This window comes from Schistocerca cancellata, chromosome 3 (genome assembly GCF_023864275.1).
Source record: "Schistocerca cancellata isolate TAMUIC-IGC-003103 chromosome 3, iqSchCanc2.1, whole genome shotgun sequence".
Classification (NCBI taxonomy): domain Eukaryota; kingdom Metazoa; phylum Arthropoda; class Insecta; order Orthoptera; family Acrididae; genus Schistocerca; species Schistocerca cancellata.
The window spans coordinates 838,768,395-838,794,947 of record NC_064628.1 but is presented as its reverse complement, the minus strand read 5'-3'; the positions used below and the strand labels follow the sequence as shown (position 1 = coordinate 838,794,947).

The 26,553-nt window shown below is 42.0% G+C and overlaps 1 protein-coding gene across 2 annotated transcripts in view; it reads right to left on the bottom strand.

Moving 5' to 3' along the window:
- Positions 1-15,922: 15,922 nt before the first annotated feature.
- LOC126175890 (origin recognition complex subunit 2) overlaps positions 15,923-26,553 on the bottom strand; it is a 99,847-nt gene continuing 89,216 nt past the window's right edge. For both annotated transcript variants that reach the window (XM_049922943.1, XM_049922944.1), the window contains one exon: positions 15,923-16,618. In XM_049922943.1, coding sequence (XP_049778900.1) covers positions 16,413-16,618 — 206 coding nt within the window. In that variant the 3' untranslated portion in view covers positions 15,923-16,412. The remainder of the gene's footprint in view (positions 16,619-26,553) is intronic.

Genomic DNA, 26,553 nt, shown 5'->3' with positions numbered 1-26,553 from the left:
ACTAGGTTGGCCAGTGGGCCCCTTCTGCCTGCAACTTGCGATATGCAAAACAGCTGTGTATACTCTTTTAGCCATTTGACGGCCCTGTGGCCTATATTCTACTTCGCAACTGAGCCAATCTACGAGTGTATGGTCATCACACTCACATCATATTCTACAAGCCCAGAACAAAATAAATTATTTGAAAATAAAATAATTTAGAGAAAAAATGTAAAGCTAAAAATGTATGGACGACTGGAAAATCATTTCCAATTTCTTTGGAATACGAGTTCATTGTCTTAAAGCACTAGTATTACTTTTTTTTTAATGAGCACAGGTCACTTTTTCAATAACCATTTGCCTTGATGTAAGCTCTTTTGAAAAGTTGACTAGCCAATCATAACACTCTATCAAAATAAACATTTTAATTGAGAAATAAATTCCACTCAGTCTTAAAGGCATTAGATATTCTCTTATGAAAGTTCCTCATCAAAGTCATTCCGTGTGCTGTATACTGCTATTCTACTGATGGTGTTACAATCGTGTGCAGGTCTTAGCCTCTTCAATAAGTTTCGGCCATTTCATCCTCTCCAGCGCAGTTTTCCGCCATTCTCTGACTTTGAGAGATTTTATGTCTTCTTCCACATTTTCTAACCAGCACTTTCGTGGCTTTCTTCGCTATCTTCTTCCAGTTGGCTTCCACTTAAAAATCGTTGTAGTTGCTCTTCCAGTATCCGTCTGAAGGACATGTCCATGCCAGGCTATTCTCCTATTTTTTATTATTCTTACAGTGTCAGCTCCTTCTGTGAGACGATCCGGCTCAGTTTTCGTTCTAGATCTCCAGAAGCCATTGTTATCCTGGACTGCCTCACAGATCTTGCGCGGAACCCTGCTTTGAAATACCCTGAGCTGCTGCTCATCGGTACTCCTACAGTTCATGTTTCACATCCGTAAGTCACAAATGAGCTGATCATGAGCTTATAAATTTGTAGTTTCAACTGTATTTTTGGTAACATAGAGGCCAACAATTTCTTAAACTTGTGGAAGTATCTATTACCATTTTGCATGTGCAGTTTTTTTTCAGCTGACATGTTATTTCTCCTACTACTATTAAATCCCAGATATTCAAATTCTGCACACATTCAAATTTGAACTTACTGCTGATAATTTATCCAAGTCATTATTTGCATGTCATTATATAATGTGGCTTCTGTCAACTCCCCTATTGGTCTGTCTAATGAAACTCTTCTCCTACTAATAACTATTACATCATTAACATTTGCACATATCTGGGTCGACTTTTGCCTGTGTAATCAGATATTTGAAGTTTTCGAATGGCTGCTTCAAGAGTCAGATTAAAAGGCGTTGTAAAATGGGCGCCCTCTTGTCTGACTCCTTTGCTAATGCTAAACTTTTTACCGAGTTCATTCACTCGCACTACAGTCTTGGAACCAGCCAATGTCGCTGAGTAAGTTAAAATGAAGAGACAGTGTTTAAATAAGAGAAAGATACTTGGGTGGTGTACGAAGCAGTAGCAAACCATACAGCATTCCTGCGCAATCAGGACTATCGAAGGTCTGCTAGAAGGATAAATAGAGGTTATGAAGCTTAATATTATATTTATACGCCTTTTTATGTATTTGCCTCAGCACAAATATTTAATCTGTTACTGACCTTTTCGGCCGAATTCCACATCGATATTCTCCCAGAATCTCTTCCTCGTACGGAACTAACTTGTTGCAGATAATATTATAAAGAATCTTGTAGATTACATTCAGCACAGTAATTCCAACAACTTGTCTCCTTCCTTATGTATTGGTTGGATTACACCAAAGGTGCACTCTGCTGGGATTCATTCCTGATTCCATATCAAACTGATAAGTTTGTGAAGTCACCTATGGAGACCAATTCCGTCATTTATCAACAGTTCTGCAGTCATTCCACCTGTTCCTAGTGCTTTGTAGTTTTCTATGCAGTTCAATATCTTCCGTAGCTCCTCTAATATTTCTTCTATCTCTGGATATGCAATTCAGTAGAGTGGCTTCTCACTTCTGGTAGGATTGCCTTCCAGAACTCCGTTGAAGTTTTCTCTCCATCTATCCAGAACATCTTGTTTATCTGGCAGTAAATTTTCCTTTTTGTCCTTATGTGCTGTTATTTTCGCTCTACACTCTTGAGTCTTCTTTAACTTTCTCATAAAATTTTTTTCTCTCGTTCCTTTCGTAATGTTCTGCGGTCTCCTCTGTCTTCCTCCTTATGGCTTCCTTTTTTCTCCTTCTACATACCTTTGCTGCCTCTCTTCTCTTTTCATTATATGGTACTTAATTTGATCTTGTATGTCGCTGTAAACACTTCAGTCTTGCTCCTTTTTCTGTTCCACTGCCTGTCTAGTCATCATCATACCAGTTCATTTCTAAGTCACCTTGTTTCCCTGAGCATTTCATGCGCTGTCGTAAAAATGCCATTTTAATAGAGTTCCATTTTTTGTCTATATGACCTCTACCATCTTTTGTTTGTAACTCCCGTCGTAATCTGTTCTGAGACTCTTGAACAGTAGACCCATCTTTCAGTTGTTCTATATTCAATTTTTTTACTTGTGGTACTATTTGCTTTAGCAGCCATAGCAAGTTTCTGCCACATTTTGACTCTTACTAGATAATGTCAGAATAGGAATTACGAATAGCTCCACGGAAAGTACACACAGTTTCCATATCAGGTGACCACCTCTTCTATACCGATATTAGTCCATTTGGCTTGTTTTCTTTGTTCCTGGTATTGTCCACGTCCCATTGTAGATGTTTTTCTTTGGGAAGCAAATACTTACTGCCTTTAACTTGTTCGATGAAGCAAACTGGGCAACCCTTGTACCGTTATTACTAGTTTCATTGTGCAGTCTTTCCTGAAGTTTCTTACTTGTTCGGTTTGGTATTATAATTACCAAGGACTATTTTGGAGTAGTATCTACATATTCCATCCCAAACCACCTTCAGCTGATCATAAAAACCATGTACCATAACTTCATCTGATTCTTCTCTTGGCGCATATACATTCACGAAGAACACACTGTGAAATTTGCCTTTGATACGCATTCTTTCTTTCATTATGTGAAATGAAAGCAATAACGGATCTACATATATCCTTGGAGACTATAAACCCAAATCCATGCTCCACTTGCCTTTCATCTTTTCCTGAATAACACTGGGTGAATTTATGCTTACGAATCTCACCGCTTCCTTTCCATCTCGTCTCGTGAAGTGCAACAACTCCAATTCCATAACTTAGCGTCTTTTCCGCAACACTGTTCTTAGCTCCTATCTGCAGTAGTGTAAGCATGTAAGAACCGGTATATCTATATTTCTGTTCCTTGAAGCACTTCGTAAGGTCAGTCCGCCATTCATTCTTAAATTACTTGGGGTGTAGGCTTTTACAATGCAGGGCTATCGATCCTGCGCTCAACTCCCAACCTGGAGGTTCAGGCTTTCATTTCGGCGTTAGCTCACGTAGAGGGCTTAACGACCTAGCCTACAGAACCCTCCCCCTGCCTTATGGTGTGGGACACGCTCCGTCTGGTTCCTCCGCTGGGGCGAATCTCGGCTTGGGTGACCCTGCCAGTAGCTACGCTACAGCCGGCATAGCCCCCGGCTTCTTCAAAGCTCACCAGCCTCCCCGTCCGGCATGTAAGGTGCCTTCGACAAGGCGGTATCCCCTGGGAAGGACTGTTAGTGGTAATTAGAAAGAACCTAGCATGATATCTAAACATCTTACGAGTACCCTTGGCTATGACATACGTTATATCGATACTGAAAAGTGTCTTGTTTCTTTTTCTAAGCGTGTGCTTTTGTGAACACTATGATACCGGGTATGCGTCTAACAAAATCATACACTCACATACACTCCTGGAAATGGAAAAAAGAACACTTTGACACCGGTGTGTCAGACCCACTATACTTGCTCCGGACACTGCGAGAGGGCTGTACAAGCAATGATCACACGCACGGCACAGCGGACACACCAGGAACCGCGGTGCTGGCCGTCGAATGGCGTTACCTGCGCAGCATTTGTGCACCGCCGCCGTCAGTGTCAGCCAGTTTGCCGTGGCATACGGAGCTCCATCGCAGTCTTTAACACTGGTAGCATGCCGCGACAGCGTGGACGTGAACCGTATGTGCAGTTGACAGACTTTGAGCGAGGGCGTATAGTGGGCATGCGGGAGGCCGGGTGGACGTACCGCCGAATTGCTCAACACGTGGGGCGTGAGGTCTCCACAGTACATCGATGTTGTCGCCAGTGGTCGGCGGAAGGTGCACGTGCCCGTCGACCTGGGACCGGACCGCAGCGACGCACGGATGCACGCCAAGACCGTAGGATCCTACGCAGTGCCGTAGGGGACCGCACCGCCACTTCCCAGCAAATTAGGGACACTGTTGCTCCTGGGGTATCGGCGAGGACCATTCGCAACCGTCTCCATGAAGCTGGGCTACGGTCCCGCACACCGTTAGGCCGTCTTCCGCTCACGCCCCAACATCGTGCAGCCCGCCTCCAGTGGTGTCGCGACAGGCGTGAATGGAGGGACGAATGGAGACGTGTCGTCTTCAGCGATGAGAGTCGCTTCTGCCTTGGTGCCAATGATGGTCGTATGCGTGTTTGGCGCCGTGCAGGTGAGCGCCACAATCAGGACTGCATACGACCGAGGCACACAGGGCCAACACCCGGCATCATGGTGTGGGGAGCGATCTCCTACACTGGCCGTACACCACTGGTGATCGTCGAGGGGACACTGAATAGTGCACGGTACATCCAAACCGTCATCGAACCCATCGTTCTACCATTCCTAGACCGGCAAGGGAACTTGCTGTTCCGACAGGACAATGCACGTCTGCATGTATCCCGTGCCACCCAACGTGCTCTAGAAGGTGTAAGTCAACTACCCTGGCCAGCAAGATCTCCTGATCTGTCCCCCATTGAGCATGTTTGGCACTGGATGAAGCGTCGTCTCACGCGGTCTGCACGTCCAGCACGAACGCTGGTCCAACTGAGGCGCCAGGTGGAAATGGCATGGCAAGCCGTTCCACAGGACTACATCCAGCATCTCTACGATCGTCTCCATGGGAGAATAGCAGCCTGCATTGCTGCGAAAGGTGGATATACACTGTACTAGTGCCGACATTGTGCATGCTCTGTTGCCTGTGTCTATGTGCCTGTGGTTCTGTCAGTGTGATCATGTGATGTATCTGACCCCAGGAATGTGTCAATAAAGTTTCCCCTTCATGGGACAATGAATTCACGGTGTTCTTATTTCAATTTCCAGGAGTGTAGATTTCATTATTTAAGCTAACTGTAAGCAAACTCCTTGGATCGAATTAATAAAGGAACATGAGTAGGTGCTTCCATGGGAGCTAAACAAACCCACAATACTGCCATGCGCATCGGGTGGCCTGGTATTCTAGCAACTGCTGCTCGAAGTGAGCTGCAAAGGGAGGTAATTCGTCGGCGCTGGCAAGTGTTCAGCGCGACCTGCCAAGAATAAGCAAATACGGCCCAGAAGCTCCGTGGCTGGCTGCAAAGAGTAATGTAGCATTGTTAAAAAACAAATGGAGAGACTCGAAATAGTGACTGTTTATTAGACGTTGAACTACTGTTGAGAGTACGAGGACTGTACGTGGATAGTCAGCCACGATAAAAGTTTATGTATTAATTGTCTTCAAAAATGTGTAATTAACTGATTCTGGGTGCCCGGTAATTTGTGGGCTTACGTCATAAAGTTTAGTTGTCTTTTTGTACAAAGTGGAAATAAATATGTTCTGGTGCATTGAATGATATTCCAATCAAGAGTAGCGTATTTTTTAAATAAGGAGAGAGAGAGCGAGAGAGTGAAAATTTCTCCTTCTTAGCAATGAAATCTTCGGAGAAGCGTCCGGTGCTAGCACAAGACATCGGCGCTGCAAGAAAGCAGAACCAGGATTCTTCAAGTCCACGAAAACGCTTAAGCTGTATAGAGAGAGCTTAACATTACACCGGGCCACCGCACGCTCTCGTAAACGCACATACGGCGGGGAGAGCAGTGTGCTGACCACACGCCCCTACATATCCGCGTCCAGTGACGCCTGTGGGCTGAGAATGACTCGGCGGCAGCTCGGTACCGTGGGGCCTGCATGCCTATTCTGGCGGAGTTAAGATTTTTTTAGCAATCCAACTTGCTCTTTTCCGTTCTTCTTTTGGTTGTTACTTAATTCCATTAGAAGGAAACAGTAAAATTGCAGCACAACGAAGATTGCTCACATGTGTTCCAGTAAGTAACACGTATTCGTTCTTCGTTTTCCTAGTTCAAGCACCAGAAAACTTGTTCCAGGGCTGGTGTGAATAGTTTTATTAATATGGACTCTTCCCCCTTCCGCAGGAAGCCCGAGTCCTCCCTCGGGCATGGATGTGTGTGTTGTTCTTAGCATAAGTTAGTTTAAGTAGTGTGTAAGTCTAGGGACCGATGACCTCGGCAGTTTGGTCCTTTAGAAATTCACACATATTTTAACATAAAAATGGTTCAAATGGCTCTGAGCACTATGGGACTCAACATCTTAGGTCATAAGTCCCCTAGAACTTAGAACTACTTAAACCTAACTAACCTAAGGACATCACACACACCCATGCCCGAGGCAGGATTCGAACCTGCGACCGTAGCAGTCCCGCGGTTCCGGACTGCAGCGCCAGAACCGCTAGATCACCGCGGCCGGCCATATTTTAACATTTTTTATGGAATCTTCTTGTCTGAACCCCTCCAAATCCTGACTTTCTCACTATCCTTATGAAAGTTGTAACGTCGCCATGTGTTTTCTTCTGTAAACCGACATTCTCTGAATCTATGCCTCGATGTTCAAGAGCTGTCAGTACAAATGTTGACGTACAACCCCTGACTAATGCGTAATTCATACTCATTGCCCCATCCAGTAACTTTATTCACAACTTATAAGTGCCTCATTGTGTTAGAATTCTGAAAACAGTTCCTACTTTTAATAGATCTTTTTCTGTGCAATTGACGATATACACTGCATGAAAAAAATAGTGAAACACTCAGAAGACACGATCAGATGTCAGTGTGGCTTCGTACACGTACACGTACACACCAAAGGAGGTGGGCGATATGTTCTTTGAGGTGACAATAATCGTGGATACCTACTAATATTGTGTCGGACCTTTTTTGTCCAGTGTTGTGCAGTAACTCGACGTACCATGGACTCAACAAGTCGCTGGAAAGCCCCTGCAGAAATATTGTGCTGTCTATACAGCCTTCCATAATTGCTTAAGTGTTGCCAGCGCAGGATTTTGTGCACAAACTGACCTCTTGGTTAAGTCCCTAAAATGTTCGATGGAATACATGTCGGGCCATCTGGGTGAAAAACCATTCGGTCGAAGTGTCCTGAATGTTCTTCAAGCCATTCGCAAACAACTACAGCCTGATGACGTGGTGAACTGTCATCCACAAAAACTGCATCTGCAGCATCGTCGACAGGACTGACTGCGAACCTTTGGTACAGAGCCGAGTGGAGGGTCTGAATCAGAGGCTGAGACGGTTCTGCGACCGTGTGGGCTGCAGATTCCTCGACCTGCGCCATAGGGTGGTGGGGTTCCGCTGGATAGGTCAGGAGTCCACTACACGCAGCAAGCGGCTACACGGGTAGCAGGGGTTGTGTGGCGTGGACTGGGCGGTTTTTTAGGTTAGATGGCCTTGGGCAAGTACAGAAAGGGCAACAGCCTCAAAGGGTGCGGGGCAAAGTCAGGACATGCGGGGACCAAGCAGCAATCGGTATTGTAATTGTAAACTGTCGAAGCTGCATTGGTAAAGTACTGGAACTTCAAGCGCTGATAGAAAGCACCGAAGCTGAAATCGTTATAGGTACAGAAAGCTTGCTGAAGCCAGAGATAAATTCTGCCGAAATTTTTACAAAGGCACAGACGGTGTTTAGAAAGGATAGATTGCATGCAACCGGTGGTGGTGTGTTTGTCGCTGTTAGTAGTAGTTTATCCTGTAGTGAAGTAGAAGTGGATAGTTCCTGTGAATTATTATGGGTGGAGGTTACACTCAACAACCGAGCTAGGTTAATAATTGGCTCCTTTTAACGACCTCCCGACTCAGCAGCATTAGTGACAGAACAACTGAGAGAAAATTTGGAATACATTTCACATACATTTTCTCAGCATGTTATAGTCTTAGGTGGAGATTTCAATTTACCAGATATAGACTGGTACACTCAGATGTTTAGGACGGGTGGTAGGGACAGAGCATCGAGTGACATTATACTGAGTGCACTATCCGAAAATTACCTCGAGCAATTAAACAGAGAACCGACTCGTGGAGATAACATCTTGGACCTACTGTTAACAAACAGACCCGAACTTTTCGACTCTGTAAGAGCAGAACAGGGAATCAGTGGTCATAAGGCCGTTGCAGCATCCCTGAATATTGAAGTAAATAGGAATATAAAAAAAGGGAGGAAGGTTTATCTGTTTAGCAAGAGTAATAGGAGGCAGATTTCAGACTACCTAACAGATCAAAACGAAAATGTCTGTTCCGACACTGACAATGTTGAGTGTTTATGGAAAAAGTTCAAGGCAATCGTAAAATGCGTTTTAGACAGGTACGTTCCGAGTAAAACTGTGAGGGACGGGAAAAACCCACCGTGGTTCAACAACAAAGTTAGGAAACTACTGCGAAAGCAAAGAGAACTTCACTCCAAGTTTAAACGCAGCCAAAACCTCTCAGACAAACAGAAGCTAAACGATGTCAAAGTTAGCGTAAGGAGGGCTATGCGTGAAGCGTTCAGTGAATTCGAAAGTAAAATTCTATGTACCGATTTGACAGAAAATCCTAGGAAGTTCTGGTCTTACGTTAAATCAGTAAGCGGCCCGAAACAGCATATCTAGACACTCCGGGATGATGATGTCATTGAAACAGAGGATGACACGCGTAGAGCTGAAATACTAAACACCTTTTTCCAAAGCTGTTTCACAGAGGAAGACCGCACTGCAGTTCCTCCTCTAAATCCTCGCACAAACGAAAAAATGGCTGGCATCGAAATAAGTGTCTAAGGAATAGAAAAGCAACTGGAATCATTCAACAGAGGAAAGTCCACTGGACCTGACGGGATACCAGTTCGATTCTACACAGAGTACGCGAAAGAACTTGCCCCCCTTCTAACAGCCGTGTACCGCAAGTCTCTAGAGGAACGGAAGGTTCCAAATGATTGGAAAAGAGCACAGGAAGTTCCAGTCTTCAAGAAGGGTCGTCGAGCAGATGCGCAAAACTATAGACCTATATCTCTGACGTCGATCTGTTGTAGAATTTTAGAACATGTTTTTTGCTCGAGTATCATGTCGTTTTTGGAAACCCAGAATCTACTCTGTAGGAATCAACATGGATTCCGGAAACAGCTATCGTGGGAGAACCAACTCGCTTTATTTGTTCATGAAACCCAGAAAATATTAGATACAGGCTCCCAGGTAGATGCTATTTTCCTTGACTTCCGGAAGGTGTTCGATACAGTTCCGCACTGTCGCCTGATAAACAAAGTAAGAGCCTACGGAATATCAGACCAGCTGTGTGGCTGGATTGAAGAGTTTTTAGCAAACAGAACACAGCATGTTGTTATCAATGGAGAGACGTCTACAGACGTTAAAGTAACCTCTGGGGAGTGTTATGGGACCATTGCTTTTCACAATATATATAAATGACCTAGTAGATAGTGTCGGAAGTTCCATGCGGCTTTTCGCGGATGATGCTGTAGTATACAGAGAAGTTGCAGCATTAGAAAATTGTAGCGAAATGCCGGCACTTGGTGCAGGGAGTGGCAACTGACCCTTAACATAGACAGATGTAATGTATTGCGAATACATAGAAAGAAGGATCCTTTATTGTATGATTATATGATAGCGGAACAAACACTGGTAACAGTTACTTCTGTAAAATATCTGGGAGTATGTGTGCGGAACGACTTGAAGTGGAATGATCATATAAAATTAATTGTTGGTAAGGCGGGTACCAGGTTGAGATTCATTGGGAGAGTCCTTAGAAAATGTAGTCCATCAACAAAGGAGGTGGCTTACAAAACACTCGTTCGACCTATACTTGAGTATTGCTCATCAGTGTGCTCATCAGTGCCAGATCGGGTTGACGGAGGAGATAGAGAAGATCCAAAGAAGAGCAGCGCGTTTCGTCACGGGGTTATTTGGTGACCTTGCTAGCGTTACGGAGATGTTTAGCAAACTCAAGTGGCAGACTCTGCAAGAGAGGCGCTCTGCATCGCGGTGTAGCTTGCTGTCCAGGTTTCGAGAGGGTGCGTTTTTGGATGACGTATCGAATATATTGCTTCCCCCTACTTATACCTCCCGAGGAGATCACGAATGTAAAATTAGAGAGATTCGAGCGCGCACGGAACAGAAAAGGGAGGTAATGACTGTGGCACGTAAAGTGCCATCCGCCACACACCGTTGGGTGGCTTGCGGAGTATAAATGTAGATGTAGATAACCAACTGCAGTCAACGATCGGTTCAGTTGGACCATAGGACCCAGTCTGTTCCGTGTAAACACAGCCCACATCATTATTAAATCAACACCAGCTTGCACAATGCCTTAATAACAACTTGGGTCCACAGCTTCACAGGACCAGGTCACGGTTTTCCAGTCGTCTAGGGTCCAATCAGTATGGTCAGAAGCCCATGAGAGGTGCTGCAGCCGTGCTGTTAGCAAAGTTACTCGCATCGGACGTCTGCTGCCATAGTCCATTAACGCCAAATTTCACCGCACTGTCCTAATGATACATTCGTCACACGTCCCACATTGATTTATGTGGTGCTTTCACGCAGTGTTGCTTGTCTGTAAGCACTGACAACTGTTCGCAAACGCCGCTGCTCTCGGTCGTTAAGTGTCTGTGGTGAAAGGTAATGCCCGAAATTTGGTGCTCTCGGCACACTGTTGACACTGTGGATCTCGGAATATTGAATTCCCTAACGACTTTCAATTAGATTACATCATGGTCAGACAGAGATTCCGAAATCAGATACTGGATTGTGAGGCGTACCCAGGAGCAGATATAGACTCAGATCACAATACAGTAGTGATGAAGAGTAGGCTGAAGTTCAAGACATTAGTCAGGAGGAATCAATACGCAAAGAAGTGGGATACGGAAGTACTAAGGAATGACGAGATACGTTTGAAGTTATCTAACGCTATAGATACAGCAATAAGGAATAGCGCAGTAGGCAGTACAGTTGAAGAGGAATGCACATCTCTAAAAAAGGCCATCACAGAAGTTGGGAAGGAAAACATAGGTACAAAGAAGGTAGCTGCGAAGAAACCATGGGTAACAGAAGAAATACTTCAGTTGATTGATGAAAGGAGGAAGTAAAAACATGTTCCGGGAAAATCAGGAATACAGAAACACAAGTCGCTGAGGAATGAAATAAATAGGAAGTGCAGGGAAGCTAAGACGAAATGTCTGCAGGAAAAATGTGAAGACATCGAAAAAGATATGGTTGTCGGAAGGACAGACTTAGCATACAGGAAAGTCAAAACAACCTTTGGTGACATTAAAAGCAACGGTGGTAACATTAAGAGTGCAACGGGAATTCCACTGTTAAATGCAGAGGAGAGAGCAGATAGGTGGAAAGAATACATTGAAAGCCTCTATGAGGGTGAAGATTTGTCTGATGTGATAGAAGAAGAAACAGGAGTCGATTTAGAAGAGATAGGGGATCCAGTATTAGAATCGGAATTTAAAAGAGCTTTGGAGGACTTACGGTCAAATAAGGCAGAAGGGATAGATAACATTCCATCAGAATTTCTAAAATCATTGGGGGAAGTGGCAACAAAACGACTATTCACGTTGGTGTGTAGAATATATGAGTCTGGCGATATACCATCTGACTTTCGGAAAAGCATCATCCACACAATTCCGAAGACGGCAAGAGCTGAAAAATGCGAGAATTATCGCACAATCAGCTTAACAGCTCATGCATCGAAGCTGCTTACAAGAATGATATACAGAAGAATGGAAAAGAAAATTGAGAATGCGCTAGGTGACGATCAGTTTGGCATTAGGAAAAGTAAAGGGACGAGAGAGGCAATTCTGACGTTACGGCTAATAATGGAAGCAAGGCTAAAGAAAAATCAAGACACTTTCATAGGATTTGTCGACCTGGAAAAAGCGTTCGACAATATAAAAGGGTGCAAGCTGTTCGAGATTCTGAAAAAAGTAGGGGTAAGCTATAGGGAGAGACAGGTCATATACAATATGTACAACAACCAAGAGGGAATAATAAGAGTGGACGATCAAGAACGAAGTGCTCGTATTAAGAAGGGTGTAAGACAAGGCTGTAGCCTTTCGCCCCTACTCTTCAATCTGTACATCGAGGAAGCAATGATGGAAATAAAAGAAAGGTTCAGGAGTGGAATTAAAATACAAGGTGAAAGGATATCAATGATACGATTCGCTGATGACATTGCCATCCTGGGTGAAAGTGAAGAAGAATTAAATGATCTGGTGAACGGAATGAACAGTCTAATGAGTACACAGTATGGTTTGAGAGTAAATCGGAGAAAGACGAAGGTAATGAGAAGTAGTAGAAATGAGAACAGCGAGAAACTTAACATCAGGATTGATGGTCACGAAATCAATGAAGTTAAGGAATTCTGCTACCTAGGAAGTAAAATAACCAATGACGGACGGAGCAAGGAGGACATCAAAAGCAGACTCGCTATGGCAAAAAAGGCATTTCTGGCCAAGAGAAGTCTACTAATATCAAATACCGGCCTTAATTTGATGAAGAAATTTCTGAGGATGTACGTCTGGAGTACAGCATTGTATGGTAGTGAAACATGGATTGTGGGAAAACCGGAACAGAAGAGAATCGAAGCATTCGAGATGTGGTGCTATAGACGAATGTTGAAAATTAGGTGGACTGATAAGGTAAGGAATGAGGAGGTTCTACGCAGAACCGGAGAGGAAAGGAATATGTGGAAAACAGTGATAAGGAGAAAGGACAGGATGATAGGACATCTGCTAAGGCATGAGGGAATGACTTCCATGGTACTAGAGGGAGCTGTAGAGGGCAAAAACTGTAGAGGAAGACAGAGATTGGAATATGTCAAGCAAATAATTGAGGACGTAGGTTGCAAGTGCTACTCTGAGAAGAAGAGGTTAGCACAGGAAGGGAATTCGTGACGGGCCGCAACAAACCAGTCAGTAGACTGATCAAAAAAAAAAAAAGAGACTTCCATGCGTCTAGCTCCAACTACCATTCCGCATTCAAAGTCTGTTAATTCCCTTCTTCCGGCCATAATAATGTTGGAAACCTTTTCACATGGATCACCTAAGTAAAAATGATAGCTCCACCAAAGCGTCACCCTGTTATGCCTTGCGTACGTGATACCACCGCCTATTGTATATTTGCATATCGGTATCACATGACTTTTGTCTCCTCCATTATGACAGCTGCCACCCATTCCACATCAAACGGTCCCTTCCCTACAGCCTAGGTCTTCGTGGCAAACGAATCTGCTCCAGTCCGGAATCCCGGAACCATTACACCAACAACCTGAAAACAGCTTTTGCATCCCGCAACTACCCTCCCGACCTGGTACAGAGGCAAATAACCAGAGCCACTTCCTCATCTCCTCAAACCCAGAACCTCCCACAGAAGAATCCCAAAAGTGCCCCACTTGTGACAGGATACTTTCCGGGACTGGATCAGACTCTGAATGTGGCTCTCCAGCAGGGACACGACTTCCTCAAATCCTGCCCTGAAATGAGATCCATCCTTCATGAAATCCTCCCCACTCCACCAAGAGTGTCTTTCCGCTGTCCACCTAACCTTCATAACCTCTTAGTTCATCCCTATGAAATCCCCAAACCAGCTTCCCTACCCTCTGGCTCCTACCCTTGTAACTGCTCCCAGTGCAAAACCTGTCCCGTGCATCCTCCCACCACCACCTACTCCAGTCCTGTAACCCGGAAGGTGTACATGATCAAAAGCACCCACGTGATTTACCAGCTGACCTGCCTACACTGTGAAGCTTTCTATGAGGAAATGACCAGCAACAAACTGTCCATTCGCATGAATGGACACAGGCAGACAGTGTTCGTTGGTAATGAGGATCACCCTGTGGCTAAACATGCCTTGGTGCACGGCCAGCACATCTTGGCACAGTGTTACACCGTCCGGGTTATCTGGATACTTCCCACTAACACCAACCTGTCAGAACTCTGGAGATGGGAACTTGCCCTTCAGTATGTTGGTGTTTGTTTGTGTGTTTATCGACCTGCCAGCACTTTCGTTTGGTAAGTCACATCATCTTTGTTTTTAGATATATTTTTCCTTCATGTATTAAGATTTATGAAGGATCACCATTACGCAGTACAGTCGTAATTTCTTGCTTAGGCATTACAAACATTCATTCAGTACCACTGAGATGTATCTGCACTATTGGTCTACATAATTTTCAAGTCACTTTTCTTCATTATATGCAGATAAATATTTCTTCCATGATTTAATGAAAACAGGATCTCCACAGCCATTTGTCACTTCTATCAGTGATGAGATTAATTTACACAATTTTGAATCCTGTACTGTGAATCAATGGTAGTAGTAAAACATTAAAAAAAATATTATCTGCTACAAATACACATACATCTATGAAAGTTCGTTTCATCAATAAATAAGTGTGAGCTTCTAACAATGGATTTTGGAATCTTACATTTCTTAAATCATTACAAATTAAACCGAGGTACTCTATAGTTTGTGCAGGATTTGTTATGTGGCATGTGGGAAGGATTTTTGTGCAAGAGTAAATGCTCTTGCTGGTTGTACTTCTGGTTTAGTTCTTGAATCACTATGCTCACATACAGCCTTGGATTATTTGTTACTTCAAATCAGTGTGTGTAAAGTGCACAGAATCTGTGACATTGTGAGGTGCCCGAAGCGTGTTCACTCTGTAAATGTTCAAGCTACCTGCATTTGAAAGCAAACACTGTTCTCCGTATAAATGCAACACAAAATCTGGTTTTACAGCAATATAGTTACTTGTTGTATGGCAATGCTGTTTAAGTGTTAAGAGCAACACTCATCAATTAAAACTGTACACCACCAAATTTTATATGGGTTATTCCCAACATTTTTGGTATCTCTCCAGTTATTTCATGAGGCTATCAGTTCAACCAAGAGCACAAGTGGTAATCAATGGAATGGTTTACACTGACTTCTTAAAACCCCAAAAATAGTCAACAATATGTTCTTGATGACAACAATGTCGACAACAGTTTTCAGCAATGATCAGGAATTTGCTTTTCAGATCTGTCAACAGAGGATTCTTTAAGTCCTTTTTTATATAGTTGTTGCCATGCATTCCGTGTGATTAGCAAGAGTTTTACAGGATTGTGAAATATAATCTACTACTGCACATTGCAAAAGGCATACACTTTGCAAACATGACAGATGGCAAAAGGTGAGAAAAATCAATGCTTTATCAATTCTGGAAGGAAAAAGCCTTTTAGGTAACAGGTAAATTTACCTGAACATGTTTCATCTTACTTAACTTTTAAAAAAAATACTTTTTTCAAACCAATTCTGCAAGTAATACTTATTCTTGCAACAAAGTCTCTGTAATGTGAAGCATACAATTCTGCATTACACTGTATATCTTTTAATAATTTTGTGGCTCACTATATATGTCAGAACAGAACTAAATTCAAGTGTGTGTTAAAAAATACATATTAATCCTGCAATAAGGCAGACTCACAGTTTTTTATATACATGTTTTGTGTGCCTTAAATTTACCTGTTAGTATTAAGAAATGTGCTAAATGCTTCTGAAGTTTAGTTACATGTTTGTATCATTGGATGTAACAAGAGGGAGCAACTCTTTCATGACGAATTTATAGAAATAAATAAATACAATCCATAATTCAGTTTTTTTATTGTAAAACAATCACATTCACAGTCAGATTAAAAATATACAAAATGTGTGTCACAATGATAAAAATACATCCAAGGAAACTAAGATGTATAATAAATAAAAAAATAATTTCACAATTCTGCTTTTTTTTTTATAAAACACTCACTTCGCAAACATCTGACAAAGTATCATGCAATCTGATTATATGTCAGAACTGTAAAAACACATTCCAGTAAACTAAAATGTATAACAAATAAGAAGTAATATGTCTCTCAGTATCGCCAACACCTCAAAGGAAAAATCTTTGTGAGACTATTACAGCTGTTTATGTGTATGCGCCATGGTCAATAACAGTGATGGACATGACAAATAATTCTAAAAATCTGTAGTCCCAAAAAAAAAAAAACTATTTACATACTCTTTACAACATACTCTTTGTAGGGCTGTAGCTCTGTTTTTAGCACATAGTTCCTCCTTCAGGAATGTTTATGACATCAATCATCACAACTATGTTGTGCCATAAACTGATTCAGAACTGAACTCTCTACTGGGATGTGCAGGTACTCAGAACCATCAGCTCCACGGCGTGATCTCAGCATGTGGTGGTCCAAAAAATCAGTGAGTTGCGAACGGAGAGCCAGGTCTGAGCTTACAAGAAGAGCATCACGACAGGCTTGGTACAGATCTCGGAACAAAACGCCTGAAAAATTTTTACAAGGTAAATATCTGAAACAGTTTTCATTACTTCTCGTCTTTGTTTGTTAATAAAATAATGAATATTACCCTCAATGACCATGGCTCTACTATCAAACAAGGGGGAAAGAATGTTGTGCAATGGTTGTGGAAGGTAGACAATATTTCACTGATACCAGAAAGATTTATTATACAAAAATACATCAATTTAACTCCCGCATGCCAGTCACAAGTGCTATGTAAAGTGGCTATTAAATATGGCAATTTCTTGTTTAGTTTGTTAACATCTGTACAGAAAGACAGCTGGTGCATTTCTAAACTTTCAGAGCCCACAATTTCAATATTATCTATTGACACAGTAATAATTTTCATACTGTTTGATGTTTTATGCATAAGGGGCATTCAAAAAGAAATGAGCTGGAGGCATAATTACAGATACTGGTACCTCTATGTTAGAAGTATAGACCCTGGGTGTTGAGACACTTGTCCCACTGTGACACAAGGTGGTGAATGGCTGTCTCATAAAATTCCCAGGGCTGCGATGTCAACCAGTTCCACACGTACAGCTGGACGTCATCATCCGAGGCGAATCGTTTGCCCCTCAGAGCCTTTTTAAGGGGACCAAAAATGGCGTAATCACAGGGAGAGAGGTCTGGACTGTATGGAAGGTGGCCGAGAACCTCCCATTTGAATTTCTGCATGAGTGCCGCAACTGTGTTGGCTGTATGAGGCTTTGCATTGTCATGGAGCAGAACGACTCAACGGATGAGATTGCCTGGTCATTTTGATTTGGTCACTTGGTGAAGGGTGGTCAAGGTTTGTGAGTAATGCTGGGCATTCACTGTTGTCCCATGCTGCAGGAAGTGAAACAGAAGGGGGCCATCTTGGTCAAAGAAGAACATCAGCATAACCTTTCCTGCACTTGTGTGGATTGTCTTGGCTTTTTTTGGTGGTGGTGGTGACCCTGGATACTTCCACCGGAGACTTTGTCATTTTGATTCTGGTTCGAAGTGATGACAACATGATTCATCTCCAGCCACCACTCGTGCCTGGAACGCATTCTCTTCCCCAGCATAGCGCTGCATGTGAGCAAGACAGTGGGCCATTTGACATGCTTCCTGGTGTGGTTGAAGACCGTGGGGCACCCATTGGGCACACACTTTGTGCATGTGCAGTCATTCCTTCATGATGGTGTGAACACTTCCGACACTCAATCCAACCATGGTGGCTTTGGCTTTCACTGTCACTTGGCGTTCCTAGGTAATGAGTGCATCCACAGCTGGACGATGTCATCGGTAATCCAGTGTGGTGCTCCAGACTGTGCTACATCGGCTAACGACAGCCGTCCTGCCCTGAAGCGCTTGTGCCACACCTTGACCATTGCAAAGGACTTGCAGCATTCACCGCACACTTGTGACAGTCATCGATGAATGTCCGTTCCTCCAACTCCTTCTGCTGTCAGAAAATGAACTACACCTCTTTGCTCTTCTTTTGACGCCTCCATGTCACTGTTTGCAATGTGGCTGGCATGCTGCTGCTAGCTCTGTATAGTCACGTGACATGCACGCATCCCTCTAGTGATGGGCTGTGAACTTCCACGCTCTGGTCCGAACCACACCTCGTTACACACACAATGATATTACCCATCTGTCACCAGTTTGAACATTCTAGACTCTGGCTGGCTTCTTTTTGAACACCACTTATATTTACTGTCTGTATTTTATTTTAAGTTAAATTCTACTGTCAGTATATTAATGTTCATTGCTGGATTACCAATAAGTGGTGTTTAAAGGACCTATTAAAAATATGAGGAAACAGTTAAATGGTCACTATAAATCTAATTGGTCATACAGTTAACTAATACGGATCGTGTGTCTTCTTAATTAAACTTAGGGCTTATCACACCATTTTTTTCAGTCTTGCTGCAAGTCTACTGAAAGTGAAACCAGCTGGATAGTGCCCATATTTTTAGTGCTTAAGGAAATGTTAGCGTTTTTTCTTTACATTACTCACTTAACGAATATTGCAATTTCTTCTGAATTAGTCAATATTGTCAATAACAAAACCTATGATGGAATATATGTAAAGGGATGGCAGACACACCTGAGCAATGGCCTACATGAAGGTACTGCGCCATATGAGATAACAGAGTGAAAGTAAGGAAAGTAAACAAGCCTTTGTGTTTCATTGCCAGAGACATTGGAAATCACTATTAGACTAAAGACCGTAGCATGCAGTTTTTGCACAAGATCTTGAACATGGCAGTTCCAAGAAAGGCTTCCTTCTAGCTTCAGTCCTAAGAATGTAAAATGTCAACTTTTCTGACTGTTTGTCCACCTTTGGATAATAAAACTTCGCTTTTATATTAGTTTCATGCCAGAAACTGTATGCATTGCAGTTCGTTACAGTTAAGTGTTAACCTGTTCTCTGAAAGCTACATGCTGATTTTACTCACTATCCTACTATTTACATCGTTCTTATTACTTTTCACATCTTTCACAATAACACCTGTGTCACCTGTAAAGAACAATTTGTGTCATCTGTTACGATTAGTGGTATATCATCGATATATACAAAAAAAAAGCAATGGACTGACTCAGAACAGAACCATGTGGCACCCCACTCTCCTCCTCCTTTTCCCTCCGTCCCCACCACTTTATATGATCCGAAACAGACTCAAACCTCTTCCCTGTTTGTTGACACTGGAAAAGAGTCTCTTCAGCTTGCTAATTCCCAGTTATTAAGTGAACCATTGTTAAGTTTTCTCCCTAATCTCATAATTTTCCAACTTATGCAGGAGTACTGCAGGGTCCACACAGTCAAATGCTGCTGTTAAATCAAAGAAAATACTTATTGTCATCACCTTATTATTTAACACTGATTGTGACTCATACAAAAAAAGAGTAAATTGCATTTTCTGCTGATACCCCATTTCTTGAAATCAAACTGTGAGTCTGACAAAAGATTTTGTGAGTAAGATGTACTACTACTCCCCTATACATTACTTTCTCAAAAACACTGGCAGCAAAGAAACTGGACAGTCGATGTCTACATTCTCTCTAACACCTATTACATAAATTGGTTTCACTAGCAAGTATTTCAGTCTGCCAGGAAATTGACCACACCTAAAAGACATACTTCACATATGACCGAATACAGAGGTAATGTGTGGTGTGCTGATCTTCAGAATTCCACTTGAAATTTCTTCATACCCAATAGGAGTCTTTACTCTTCTAATAATTAATTCAGTTTTATCTTTGCTCGTTTCTTGTGACTGCATGTGACACAGTTTCTCAGACAACCAACTGCCAAGAGTTCTGTATATTTACCTGCATCAATAAAAGTTTGAATTAACTTGCCAAGTATTGACAAGAAGTGGTTATCAAATATTTTGTGCCACTCTGGAGATCACTAACAGTTCCAGTCTCGTGTAATATGTTGAACACCCTCATTCACCCCTGATACCTTTTTCACAACTGGCCATGTAATTTTAATTCCACTGTGAGAGCTATTTATTCTCTTTGTGTAATGTGTTGTTTTGCCTGTCTGATTGCATTAATCAGTACTCTGCAGTAGTGAAATTCTGTTACCTTAATCTGACAGTTCATCATATTACGATACAGCACCCATTTCCTCCTACATGATATTCTAATTTGCCTGCAATTTTTCAGTGAGAAAGAGCTACCAAGGAAAGTGACAAACGTGAAGACATGTATTATACTTATCATTGAAGTTGTATGCATTGTAGAACTCTTGACAAGTTTCCCCTTTGAGAGTTGCTTTAAGTGTCTGCATTGCAAGAAAACTCACATTTCTAAATCCCTTGTTCACTATTCTGCCTCATTTCTTTTCAGTATTATTACCTGTGCATCATTATCTGACATGGCATTACTAGCTTTTCTCACACTGTGCCCTTCTATTAGAGAACAATAATAATTGCAGGCAATGCCTACAATCATACTGTTGTTTCCCTGAATTATGAATGGGAAGTTCACTGTCTGTACTGGGCTGTATGATTCAATTAAGTCCAATAACCCTTGTTTCTCTGGAGAATCAATTACACAGTTTATAATGAAATCCCAACAAAATGAACTTCATGTGCCTCTTAAGAATCAACCTTGGCACAGGAGCAAGTCTGGAGAGGAAAACCCTGTATTCTGAAATGGGGTATCTGAATTATGAAGAAAAGTTCTTTCTTCTGTGAAAATTCAGAATCTGCTCCACAACCTTAAAATATTTGGTCTTTACAATATTTTGATATGTCAACTTCTTTAAATAAAAAATTACACTTTATATAAATAGCCATTCCTTCCTTTTGTAACAAACTCTTTTTCACAGAAATCAAATGAGATGTTCCCTACCAAAGGAAGCCTTAGTATTTCTTCCCTGTGTGACAAACTCTGAGATAAAAATAATACCAGCGTCAAAACCTATTAGCAATTTATCTACTTTAACTTTAATTCCCTTAACATTTTAATGAAATAAGCTTACTGTGCTATTTGAACTGTGTTCTCCATTTACTGAACTAACTTCCAGCATTAAAGGAACCTTCCTCAAGCACAGATTACATGACTCAATACTATGATTTAATATCACTGAACAGGAAATACAAATTTAGTGCACAAAGCAGTAATAGACTTAGAAACTGGTTGAATGAACATTTACTATGAGTATCAGAGTTTGTGACGAAGGCAATAGGCTTCCTGGGAGACAGCATAAGTGACAAGGAAATAAGACTACAAATGAATAAATTAGAAGTTATTAAATGGCTTCTGCCACTGTCAAACTGGATGTAATTGAAAGCCAAGTTGTGTACATTCAAATTTTAAATAAAATTTTACTCAGGAAAGCTTTCAATGCTATAAGTCTTATGAAAGATTTTAAAAGAAATGTTCAACTCATAAAAGTTACCGTCCATCAGCTTTTCTAGTAGAATATCCCTGCCCCAGACCGTAGCTACAAATGCCCACAGACATAGAAAAATGCCGGTTAAAATTGAGATAGTATAAAATGTTACTATTCAACAATTTCCTTTTTAATCTGTGCATCAGTGCATTACATTCCCAAGACAAATTACTATGTGTACATTTCAAGTAGCACTTGACACACAAACCACATGAACATGGAATAACCCTGCAAATGTTACCACAACTACGTGCACATTATCCAGTCGCATTAATGTGACCACCTGTCAAAAGCCTGAATAACAACTTTTGCAGTGTGGACAGATATGCAGGAAAATAACCACTGAGGTTCGGGAAGGTACCGACATGTATGTACAGCCATGCTGAATCCAGTGCTTGGGCCAGCTGTGCTGGGTTCCTTGGCACAAACAGCCTGATCAAGGTGGGTCAACAGATTTTTGATTGGACATAAATCCGGGGAGGTTGGTGGCCAGGGAAATATACAGTAAACTAATCCTGGTGCTCTTCAAACAATGCACATACACTACAAGCTGTTGGAGATGTTGTATTGTTCTGCTGGTAGATGCCAATGTGCCAAGAAAAAACAAACTACTTGTACTGTAATATAACAGTGAAACTAATCAATATTTGACAATATAACTTAGTTGGATAGATAAAAAATCTACTCACCAAGCAGTGTCAAGAGAATACATATACAAAAAAAGGTTTTATGAATGCAACCTTTCACAGGCAGTGGCTCCTTCCGGCAAAAAGATTGAAAGGGAAGGAGGAGGGGTGAAGAAAAAGGACTGAAGAGGTTTAGGAGAAAGTTGTCCAGAACCCCAGGTTAGGGGTGACTTACTGGACAGGATGTGAAGGAAAGGCTGATTGTTGGGGACTGCACCAGATAAGATTTGAAAAGCTGAGAGCTTAAATATGGAAAATGAGGAAATATGAAAGACAGAGATTACTGGTAAAACATAGTGCACAAGTTAATAAGAGTGAAAAGCTAAAAGCATTGTATGTACCAGAGGCAGGAGGGGGCTGGAGAAAAATAGATCAGAAAATGAAAGAGGTAGAAAACTAAAATGAAGCAAAGAACGAAGTAATTACTGGAAAGAAATACTGAGACAGAAGGAATTAATGTAAATTAAGGCTGGATGGGTGACGAAAACCAAAGACAAATTGTAGCGCTAGTTCTCACCTGCAGAGTTCTGAGAAACTGGTGTCTGGGGGAATAATTCAGCTGGTGCATATAGTCAAACAGGCACCAAGGTCACTACTGTCATGTTGTAAGGCATGCTCTGCAACAGGATATTGTGCTCTGCCTATGCCCAATCATCCTAACAGATAACTTGGTGGTAGTCATGCTGATGTAAAAGGCTGAACAGTGTTTACGCAACAGCTGGTATACAACATATGCCATTTCACAGATGCCTCTCCCTTTGATAGCATATGTTTTGCAAGTTACAGGACTGGTATAGGTGGTTGTAGTAAGGTGCAAAGGGCAAGTATTGCAGTGGGGACTGTCACAGGGGTGGGAGCCATAGTGCAGGGGAATGGGTGCAGAAGGAACATAGGGTCTGACAAGCATATTGCAGAGATTAGGAGCATGACAAAAAGCTATTCTAGGTGTGGTGGGGAAAATCTCAGACAGAATGGATTGCTTTTCAGGGAATGATTTTTGGAAGTCATGGCCTTGACGAAGTAGCTGATTAATGCAATCAAGACCAAGATAACACTGAGTGACAAGTGGTGTGCTCTAAAGTTGTTTTTTGGAGGTATCAGCAGTACCAGGATTGGATGTGATGGCCCAGGAAATCTGGTTTTGAATTAGGCTGGTAAGGTAATTATGTCCATTGAAGGCTGAGATGAGAATGGTGGTGTACTGCTGGAAAGAGTCTGCATCTGAACAAATACATTTACCTCGAATGCCAAGGCTGTATGAGAGGGAACGTTTGACGTGGAAAGGATTGCAACTGTCAAAATGTACGTACTGTTTTTTGTTAGTAGGTTTAATGTGGACAGAAGTGTGTAACTGGCCTTCAGTGAGGATGAGATCGCCATCACGGAAAGTGGTGTGGGATTCAGAATAGGACCATGTGATATTTAATTACGAGAACGCATTTAGAGATTCCAGGAATTTTAACAGGTCAACCTCACCATGAGTCCATATGGTAAAGTTATCAATGCATGTAAAATAAACCATGGGCTGAAGGCTTATGAATCTTAGGAAAACCCCCTCCAAGCAATCCATGCGAAAAAGTTGGCATAGGAAGGAGCCATCCTGGTTCCAATGGCCATACCCCTGATCTGCTTGTACGTCTGCCCTCAAAGATGATGTCGTCGTCGGTAAGTATAAAGTTGATTAACGTGAACAGGAAGAATGTCATAGGTTTGGAATTAGGTGGGCACTTACTGAGGAGGTCTTCAGCAGCAGACAGACCATGTACGTGGGGGATGTTGGTAGAGAGGGAGGTAGCATCAATGGTTACAAGCAAGGTATTTTGTGGAAGTGGGACAGGCACAGATTTCAGAGGATCTAGGAAATGGTTGATGTCTCCAATACAGGAGGGAAGTCTTTGTACTTCACATTACAGGTGTTGATCAACGAAGGCAAATATACATTCAGTGGGTGCTTTCAAGCTAGCAACTATAGGATGGCCAGGAGTCCTAGGAAAATGGTAAAAGGTGTGGGTCCGTGGTTTGGGTGGAGTAAGAAGTTCTATGGTTGGAGGTTAGTCCTTGTGAGAGGGCTGAGGTTTTTAGGAGAGACTGCAGGTCAGTTTGAATCACAGGGATGGCAGACACTGTATGTAGGGTGTCAGACAGCTGGCTTAGACCTTCACTAATGTACTCCTTTTGGTCAAATACTACAGTTGTAGATCCTTTGTCTGCTGGGAGGATAATGATGGAGTCATCAGTTTTTAGGGAATGTACATCCTGGAGTTCTGCAGAGGGCAGGTTAAGATCATGTTGTAGGGGACTGAGGAAGGGTTGTGAAGCAATGCTGGATGTGAGGAATTCTTGGAAAGCTTGGAAGGGGTGATCTTGAGGTAGTGGCGGTGGATCAAGTTGGGATCATGGTCTGAACTGTTCAAGATAGGGTTCAGTGTCAGATTTGCTGTTGGAAAGGTTTTGGAGTTGGGTTGCAAAATGATATTTCCAATGGATATTACCTGTAAAGGAAAGGAGGTCCTTCCCCAAAGCAGCATGATCAAATGAACGTTTAGGGCTGGAAGTCAGATCTGTTTCACCACATGCATCATTTGGATTCTTCCCCACACACCAGTGTCCTTGGTTCTCACCAACCACCTGGCCTTAATTTGCTTTAATTTCCTCTGTCTCAGTAATTCTTCACAGAAACTACTCCTTTACTCACTCCATTTTAGTTTTCTACATCTTTCATTTTCTGACCTGTCTATTTTTCACCGTCCTCACCTCTGTTACACACAATACACCTAGCTTTTTGCTCCTTATTAACTTGTGAACGGTGTTTTAACAGTAATATCTGTATTGCATATTACACAGTCTTCCACCTTTAAGCTCCCAGGTTTTCAAATCGGTCCGGTGCAGTCCCCAACAATCAGTCTTTTATTCTTATCCTGTCCGGAGACCCGAGGTTCTGGGTGACTTTTCCAAACTCCAACCCTTTTCCTAAACCTCTCCAGTCCTTTTTTTCACCCCCATTCCTTCCCCTTCAACTCTTCTGCCAGAAGGAAAAGCCACTGGCTCTGAAAGTTTGCGCAAATAAAACCTTTTTTTATATGTGTGTTCTCTTTCCACAGCTTGGTGGGTAATTGTTTTATCTATCCAAACTACTTGTAGGGCTGGACATGGTCCCCAAGGATAAATGCATACTTGTGTTGATCTAATGTGCCTTCCACAATGATGAGGTCATCCAGGAAATGACATGAAAACATTCCCCAAACCACAACATTTCCTCCTTCCACCTGGACCCTTCCAACAACTGTTGCAGGGTGTTTGCTTTCAGATGTTTCTCACCATACAAACCAGCTGTCACCTATCTGATGGAGCACAAAATGTGATTCATCTGAAATTGCCACCTGTCACCACTCAGTGGATATACAGTTGTGGTACTGGCACTCAAATTCCAGCTTTTGCTGCCAACAGTTACATGTCTATTCGCCCATACATGTATCTACAGCTGTCATTCACACCTGTCACCTACAGCCCATGGCATACCACAGCTGTCTTGGTGCCGATTTTGGATAGCGTCATTCTGCCATGCATGGTATACTTTACAGCCCTGTATCTATGATATTTCCAAACTGGGGAAAAAACTTGATAGTGGATGCCCCCCTCAAGCGTTTGAGAAGGGACGTCAAAAATTTTTTAAAAATACATTTTTCACAGATATGTTTATTTTGTGTTTCTGAAGAGTTATACCTATAAAACACATATGTTTAAGGAAATGTAAGACATGTTATTCGATCCTAAATGTGCCAAAGTACAGTGCCACGTCTCTTCACACAGCATTCTTCTATTGCACGTCACTGTATTTCACTCTGTGGAATTCAAATGTGTATATTTTGTAATGGAAGCCATCCAACCTACATTCAGGACAGTGGAAATTAGAAAGATCTCTGATGCCTCTCCTGCTCCCAGTCAGCCAGTTTGACATCCTACCCCCCTTTAAAAAACTCACAATTAATACTGGGTAGGGTTATTTGTGGCCGGGAGAATAAGAATGCTTCAGAAAATTTGCATTCTTTATTGCTGTTTAACTAATAACTTCCTCTTTCGTGTGACATAAAATTAAATATGAGTCATAAAAGCAGTAAAGATGAGAGACAAGCAAGACATTACACATTTCTTCAATCCTTATGTCCCAGCATTTTTTTTTTCCTCTCTACTCCTGTTACAGCTTTACACAGTGTTCTTGCCCTTCTGTGAAATAATATATTACCTCATCAAAGTTCGTCGAACATTTTGCTACATGAAAAATCAAAATGTTGTAGTCTAATATTGAACAAGCTGTTAATATGAGTAGTACCCAAGACTGGTGTGGTTTCTC